This window comes from Lactuca virosa, chromosome 8 (assembly GCF_052849685.1).
Source record: "Lactuca virosa cultivar CGN04683 chromosome 8, Lactuca_virosa_CGN04683_v6, whole genome shotgun sequence".
In the NCBI taxonomy this organism is placed as follows: Eukaryota; Viridiplantae; Streptophyta; class Magnoliopsida; order Asterales; family Asteraceae; genus Lactuca; species Lactuca virosa.
The window spans coordinates 17,665,873-17,674,341 of record NC_136433.1 but is presented as its reverse complement, the minus strand read 5'-3'; the positions used below and the strand labels follow the sequence as shown (position 1 = coordinate 17,674,341).

The window sequence follows — 8,469 nt, the reverse complement described above, 5'->3', positions numbered from 1 at the left end:
TAGAATACGATTGCGGAACCGTAATATATGAGAATATTTAGTACGCTAATCTAGGAAATAGAATACGGTTGTAGAACCGTAATGTATATGTCTATTAATAAAAAAATCAAATATTAAATAGTTTCGAAACCAATTATACTGGTCTTTCGTTTGATACATGGATATGCGTGTTTATAAAGTTCAGAAATTTAGTCATGAGAAATTATAAAATTGACAACTACAATAAAAAATAAACATAAATACATTAGCTTTTACGAACAATAATAATTGGTCATTCCAAATAATAAAAAGTAACTATAACAAAATAGTAGTTAAAAATAAAGTACTAAGACACAATCATGATGGACTCAAACGACAAAGGAGAAGGACAATTGTTTTCATTACAAACCTATAACACCTAAAAAAGGTAAAAAACAAAGAAACTTCTTCTGTCTTTTTGCACCTTTCCGATTACTGTGGCTCCATTATTCAAAGTGGACTCGAACCAACCATCAGCAATGAAAAGATAATCAAGAACCAAAAGTAAATATGAGTCAAGATTTTATATTTTTATGTGTAAAAACAAAGCATATGATACATGACTTTGTTTAAACCACATAAGGTTAATCAAAATAAATCCAATAATAACAAGTGTAGAAAATAGAACAAACCATTAAACACAGGCTTCATTTCATATATTTACTTTGAAAAGTAGTCATCCACGCATTGACCACATCGTCCAACAACTTTTCAGGAATGGGGTTTATATCATTCCAAAGGTTCTATATGCAGAATAAAACAAAAACTCTTATTGAACAAAAGAGACAGTTTGGTGCAATAGACAAAATGAAAAAACAATATTACAAAAGTTACTTACATTCGGGAATGCATATTGCCGATACATGACAAATTCACGCACCATTTCAACACATAATAGCCACATTCCCAATTAGACGATTGTTGGTTGCACTAAAAAAATAAACATCAGAGGTTTTCTTATGTTATATATATATATATATATATATATATATATATATATATATATATATATATATATATATATATATATATATAAAAGAGAGATAGAGAGAGAGAGGTCAATTACATCAGCAATCGTCCATGTCATTGGATGTGATGTTTCAAAATCTTCATTAAACATTTCAACAGCCCTAAAACAAAAACAAGTAATATTGTTACAATTTATAGAAAGAAATATCATCCAAAAATATATAAAAAATATCTTACTTTTCAACATGCTTTATGACTTTGTAGGAATCAGTCGGATTTCCTGACTTCTTGATGGAATCCAAAATGTAACCAGTGCGTTGATAAGGGCAAATCACAAGCAGCAACCAATGTCGACTAGAATGTTTAAAGTGCTTAGGATAAAAATCAATGAACAAAAAAACATACAACAATTATTATAGTAGAATATAGAAACCATGAATTAAATCTTGATGTTTGTGATCTTTTATAAGAAACCATGAATTAAATATTGATGTTTATCAGACGATCGGGATTGAAGATCCAACGTTTGGATGTAGAATATAGACAGCATCCAAGAGTCAACGTCCATGATCGACAATGGAAGATGTTCAATCCAAATCAAGGTAGGTTTTATAGTTGGATTTGAGGGGAAACTGAAATCGCAGGTGAAGCTTAGTAATTGGCGATGCGGGGAATAGATGGGGGCGGGAGTCAATTGGGGGTGATTATGTTTGTATTGCAACTAGCGAAGGGAAGAACAAGGAACAAGGAAGATGAAACGAAAAAAGAGATGATGGAATTGTGATTTGGGGGTTTGTTTTTTTCAATTTTAATGTCGTTCAAGAAAAAATATAATCTATTTTGATCAAATAGAATCAATCAAACTATTTAATGCATAAATTGCAAAATCATATGGTTGGAAATTAATTTAACAGATGACAGAAAGCAAGAAGGAGAAACATAGTATAGTTGCTAAAAACATACCTGATACCAAGGTCGGAGGAAGAAACTTGGACAAATTGTCGTCGGATGAAGATCATCACTATGTATGCTTCGGAAATCGGAATGAATACCACCGTCTCCAAAACACCTCAAAGCAGAGATATTAAAAACAGAGGTCGATTTTTCTTATGATTTTTTTTTGAAAGAAAGATGAAATTGGCATTGAGGTGATACGTATTTATGTACAAAAGGCTCTATAGGATTGGCATTGATGTGGACCTACTGTAACGGTGCCTAATTTTTAGGTATTAGATTTTAAATATAAGACTCTTTATCATGTTATATATAAAATACGGTTATAAATGACTAAGTGTATTCTAGCGTATTCTATTCCCCTTTTCATGTACTACACCAAATAGAGTACGGTTGTTCTTTTCATAAAACCGTATACTAAATCTTTTCTAAGCCATTTAACATTATATAATACGAATTACTCTATAACCCGTATTATATATGCCGTAATTTATTTTTGATTCTGTAGTGGTGGTTTGTGTTTCAGGTGTGATGGCAAGTTTGCTCTAGGGCACAAGTGCCCTAGCAAGGCGTTGCAAGTCCTTATTGTGGACGAGGAAGTTGACGAGAGATCTGACTTGGAGCATGCCCACTTTGATATGGCGGGGGTTTCACTCAATGCGGTCAGTGGGTTGACACCTCCTAGGACGATGAAAGTAAAAGGTGATGTCGGAGGACTAGAGGTGATTGTTTTAATCGATAGTGGGGCTACGCATAATTTCCTGTCAACACGGATCATACGCCTCTTGGGGGTGGCTGTTGTAGGAGAGGGAACAGTAGGGGTCAAGCTAGGCAACGGGCTGATGGTTAGAAGTCAAGGAACATGTAAGGGTGTAGTTCTCAACCTACGAGAAGTGCAGGTGGTGGGAGATTTCCTTCCATTCGATGTTGGGGGATTTGATATCATATTGGGTATACAGTGGTTGCGAACTCTAGGAGACATGACCGTTAATTGGAAGGAACTACGCATGCAGTTCTGGGATGGAGATCGGCATATGACGATTATAGGTGACCCAACCCTATCGAAATCCTTGGCTTCATGTAAGACTTTTTGTAAAATGTTGCAGCAAGAGGTGGAAGGTTTCTTGGTACAATTGGCTGCCAAGGTTGATACTAACGAACCATCTGAGGTACCGGCTGAAATTCAAGTGATTCTTGACGACTACTCGGATGTGTTTAACATGCCTAGTGGTCTACCGCCGAACCGTAGCCACGAGCATGGCATAATTCTCAAAGAAGGAACTCCACCAGTCAGTGTGCGGCCGTATCGTTATCCTCATGTCCAGAAAAATGAAATTGAAAAACTTGTGGGGGAGATGCTTAGTGCTGGAATTATTCAGGCTAGTACTAGCCCGTTTTCGAGCCCTGTGTTGCTCGTAAAGAAAAAGGACGGGAGTTGGCGAGTTTTGTGTAGATTATCGTGCACTGAACAAAGTTACGGTGTTAGATAAATTTCCTATTCCGGTGATTGATGAGTTACACGGGGCTACCGTATTTTCAAAAATTGATTTGAAGGCCGGTTATCACCAGATTCGTATGAAGGTGTGGGATGTTCCGAAAGCAGCTTTTAGGACCCATGAGGGTCATTACGAATTTTTAGTAATGTCGTTCGGGTTGACTAATGCGCCTGCTACGTTCCAGTCTCTAATGAATAAAATCTTTCATCCGTTCCTGCGCCACTTCGTGTTGGTTTTTTTTGACGACATTCTAATTTACAGTAAAACAGAATTTGAACACGCGCTGCACCTGGGGAAGGTTCTGAACACGTTGCGAGCTCACCAGTTGTATGCTTATAAAAAAATGTTTTTTCTTTCAGAATAGGGTCGAATATCTGGGTCATATAGGGTCAAAGGAAGGGGTAGCGGCTGACCCGACTAAGGTTGCAGCCATGTTGACGTGGCCTGTACCTAAATCGCTTCGTGAGCTGCGGGGATTTTTGGGTTTGACGGGCTATTACCATAAGTTCGTTAAAAATTATGGGAAGATTGCTTGGCCGTTAACGGAGCAACTTAAGAAGGACAACTTTAAGTGGACGGGATAGGCCACAGAAGCATTCCGAAAGTTACAAAAGGTAATGACTGAGGTTCCAGTTCTTGCATTACCTGACTTTGATAAGGAGTTCGTGGTGGAAACCGACTCATCGGGATACGGTTTGGGAGCGGTGTTGTCACAAGAGGGAAGACCATTGGCTTATTTCAACCATATTCTGGGGACGAGGGCCCGGTTGAAATCTGTATACGAGCGAGAGCTTATGGCGATTGTACTTGCAATACAGAAGTGGCGTCCATATTTGTTGGGAAGGTGTTTTAAGGTGCGAACAGACCAAAGGAGTTTGAAATATTTGTTTGAGCAAAGGACTGTAACCGAAGATCATCAAAGGTGGTTATCAAAGTTATTGGGTTATAAATTTGTGGTGGAGTATCGGCCGGGGAAGGAGAACAATGTGGCGGACGCTTTGTCAAGACGGGTTGAACCTCCACAATTGTCGACTTTGGCAGCCACGAGCCTCATTGATTGGGAGGGGTTATGGAAGGAGGTTGGAGAAAATGAAGAATTGAGCGTTATCAGACAACGACTCTTAAGTGGTGAAACCTTGGCAGGTTATATGCTGGTACGAAATCAATTGTTGTTTAAGGGGCGACTGGTGATACCAAGTGACTCGGCTTGGATACCAGTTATCTTCAAGGAATCTCATGCTAGCGCAGTGGGAGGGCATTCGGGGGTTCAAAAGACTTATCAGCGGCTCGCGAGGGAGGTCTATTGGAGAGGAATGAAAGGAGATATCGCGAGGAGGGTGGCGGAATGCGACACGTGTCAGTGGCAGAAGTACTCGACCATGGCGCCGGGTGGTTGTTACAACCTTTAGAATTACCGAACAAGGTGTGGTCTGAACTGACAATGGATTTCATTGATAGGCTTCCTCGATCGGAAGGGTACACGGTAATTTTTGTGGTGGTTGATCATTTGAGCAAGTATGCTCACTTTGTACCCCTCAAGCATCCCTATACAGCAGTTACCGTGGCTAATGTGTTTCTTAAGGAAGTCGTTAGACTTCACGGAATTCCCGAGTCTATTGTCTCGGATCGGGACAAAAAAATTTTAAGTCAATTCTGGAAAGAATTGTTCAAGCTGCAGGGTACCATATTGAAGCGAAGCACGGCCTATCACCCGCAAACAGACGGTCAGACGGAAGTTGTGAATCGTTGTTTGGAAACTTATTTGCGATATTTTGTGACAAACTCGCCTCGAAAATGGGTAACGTGGCTACCTTGGGCGGAGTACTGGTATAACACTTCTTTTCACACTTCCACCAAGACAACCCCTTTTAGAGTTTTGTATGGGCGGGATCCTCCACATTTGTTGTTTTATGGCCAAAACGGGTCTCCAGTAGGGTCCGTGGATCAATATTTGGAAGAACGAGATCGGATTCTCCAAGAATTGTGGGGATACTTGATGAAAGCGCAACAGACTATGAAATTACAAGCAGATAGACAGAGGAAGGAACTGCATTTTGACGTGGGTGATCAAGTGTATCTGAAGCTTAAACCTTATCGACAACAAACGGTAGCAAAAAGACGAAATGAAAAGTTGGCATCTCGGTATTTTGGTCCTTTCCATGTAATAGAGAAAATAGGGCAAGTGGCATATCGGTTGGAATTGCCTGAGGCATCTCGTATTCACAATGTGTTTCATGTTTCTCGGTTAAGGAAAGCTGTCGGGGAACGAACAACCACGCCATGCCTGCCGGCTACTTTAACAGAGGACATGGAAGTTTTATTGCAACCTGGTCAGGTAGAGGGGGTACGCGAAGGGGTGGCTGGGAAAGAGGTGCTGATACGTTGGAAGGATTTACCGGAGTATGAGGCCACGTGGGAGCATTTGGCGACTCTGGCTAAGCAGTTCCCTGACTTCAACCTTGAGGACAAGGTTTTAGTTTGGAGGGGAGTAATGTTATGACCCAACGGTTTGGTAAGGTTTATCGCAGGAGGATTAGGTAGGGAATTGGTTTGGATAATGATAAGGGGCAGTTTAGGATATATCTAAATAGTTTTTGGTAGGATAAGTAGGAGATAACAGTTATATGTTTAGTTTTTGTTGCTGTTAATTAGCTGGACGCTATTTAAGGTGCTCCAGAGTTTGCTTAGGTTTTTTATGCATTTTAATAAAAATACGTGAGGTTTTTTCTTTGAGTCTTCCTGTAGCTCGAATTGCAGGTAGGGAATTAGGGCATTGACCCAAGTTCCTATCACAAAACAATAAATGTTTTGTTATATGCGGACCGATTGGATGTGTATAGAGTGGATAACTTGGATAAATAGATTGTGAAGGCAACAACAACGAATTTTGGTAAAGAAATATGGCATAAAGGGGTAGTAGTGCTAACACATACTCAGCTTACACCACCAGATTGTCTTAGTTATGATGACTTCTTTGGAAAAAGATCAGAGGCTCTTCTAAAAGTTGTAGAATCTGGAGGTCGTTTTAGGAAACGTGAAGTTAAGGTACATAGTCTCTTTTTATTTGTTTATAATTTCTTTAATCTGATTGTTATGGATATTTTCTTGTAGTGATAGTCAATTCCAGTTGTATTGGTTGAAAATAGTAGCAGGTGTGATAAAAATGATTATAAAAGTTGCTACATTAGTAGGTTAGATTAGTTTGATTTCCACAAATACATTAGTAGGTCGCTTGAAGAAGATTTCAAAGTCGTAGTTGGAATAAGGTTGATCATTTAATTTGTTTCCATTAGTTATTGTTTAAAAAAACATGCATTTAATTTTTTTGAAATTCTTTATTGTAATTCAAACATGAAAAGCTTATAACACAATTAAACCTTTGTATTGCAGTCCAGTAGTATGGTTTTTTGCCATTCTGTTGCTTCTCACCAACACCCATGGTAAATAGTCACAAAGTTATATATAAATCAATAATTATTTTATTATAATTTATATAGGCAATCAAACTTCAAAAACTTCGGAAATTTATTAACAACATTGTTATACATTTTTGGTCTTATTAAAAAAATTTCACGATTTGTTTATCTAATGATAGGCTGGAAAGCATACCTTTGGCTTCCCTTCATCCCATTGATTGTAAGTATTAATCTCATCTTCTGTATATATGTTCATGAGTGGATCAGATATAATCACTAGGATTTGAGACATATTGTTGACTATATATGCAGATAATACTTATAGTTGGAACACAACTACAAGTGATAATAACAAAAATGGGGAGAAGGACTCATGAAATGGCAAATGTGGTGAAGGGTACACCAATGGTTCAGCCAGGAGACGATCTCTTCTGGTTTGGTCAACCTAAACTCCTACTTATACTGATCAATTTTTTCTCTTTCAGGTAAACATATATATATATATATATATATATATATATATATATATATATATATATATATATATATATACCTCACAATTTTTCAACTCGATTTGTTGTCATTGTGTTCTAATCATAACTGTTATTTTTGGTTTTATAGAATGCGTTTCAGCTAGCGTATTTGTTGTGGAGTTGGGTAAGCATTTTACTAAAAAATGCTCGATTTCTTGAATGGGTTTGGTATAGAAATTAAAGGACAATTGCCAACAAGTTTCTTTCTTTTAATTCTAACAGAATAAGTTCGGCCTCAACAGTTGCTTCCTTGAACAGACTGAAGAATTACAAAGAAAATTTTAATGTAGTTGACTAGATTTCTTTAAAGCATAATGTCCTAATAAGAGGAAAGTTAAAAGTATAATTCTACGGTTTGGTAAATGTTTCGGTGTACAAAGATCTCATTTTCTGCCACCAAGTGTTTGATTAAATTCCCCTGAGAGCATTCATAGCAAAACTATTGGGATGTTGATACGAAAGTTGAGATATAGGAGTTGAGTGGAAAAAGATGGAGAATCTGGTTCTAAGGATGTTAATGGGAGCAGGTAATTAGAAAAAATGCGTGTGAATCAAAACAACTGAACCTACATCCCTAGAGTTTAATATTTTTAATATGTATGATACAATCCTTAGCTTTTATAGGGTTAATATTGCTAATGATGGAAAATGTGTGCTAATCTACTCTATATTTTAGTTTATTTTCACATTGTAGCATAGATAGTAGGACAAAAAATATAATTATGGAACATGTGTGCTTATCTACTCAAGCCTTAGTTGATTGTTAACCATCTCTCATGTTTTATTTAATCAAATTTTGTTTGATTTTTAGGTTTAGCTTATGTCGATCTTATAAGAATCAATATCTTTTTTGGAGAGAAGGGTTGTGTACATGTGGTTCACCAAGGAGAAAATCAAGGAGCATTTTGGTCAAAATGTTTCTGCAATCTTCTAAAGACTAATGTCCAGATGGAGATTGTTTATGCCATTCCTGACAGTTGCTTGAATTACAAGATGACAGTTAGAAGAGATTTAAACAGGATGGGCATTATTCGCATTTGTATGGTAACATTTCCAAAAATTATAGTTTTGTTCTGTTTTGGA

At 37.3% G+C, this 8,469-nt stretch overlaps 2 protein-coding genes across 3 annotated transcripts; one reads left to right on the top strand and one right to left on the bottom strand.

Moving 5' to 3' along the window:
- Positions 1-283: 283 nt before the first annotated feature.
- On the bottom strand, positions 284-2,115 carry LOC145128628 (uncharacterized). 2 transcript variants are annotated; one of them, XR_013717019.1, is made up of 5 exons: positions 1,951-2,115; positions 1,225-1,358; positions 1,085-1,148; positions 857-948; positions 284-761 (listed from the first exon to the last, which is right to left on the bottom strand). XR_013717019.1 is itself a non-coding variant. In XM_079063444.1 (5 exons), the coding sequence occupies exons 1-5, from the start codon at positions 2,004-2,006 to the stop codon at positions 743-745; spliced, it is 348 nt and encodes a 115-aa protein (XP_078919570.1). In that variant the 5' UTR covers positions 2,007-2,115; the 3' UTR covers positions 284-742. The 2 variants fall into 2 exon arrangements, 1 of the variants encoding a protein (XP_078919570.1); XM_079063444.1 differs by having other exon boundaries at positions 1,225-1,341.
- Positions 2,116-2,421: 306 nt separating this feature from the next.
- On the top strand, positions 2,422-3,431 carry LOC145130130 (uncharacterized). Its single transcript, XM_079064977.1, has 2 exons — positions 2,422-2,426; positions 2,468-3,431. The coding sequence occupies exons 1-2, from the start codon at positions 2,422-2,424 to the stop codon at positions 3,429-3,431; spliced, it is 969 nt and encodes a 322-aa protein (XP_078921103.1).
- Positions 3,432-8,469: the final 5,038 nt, after the last annotated feature.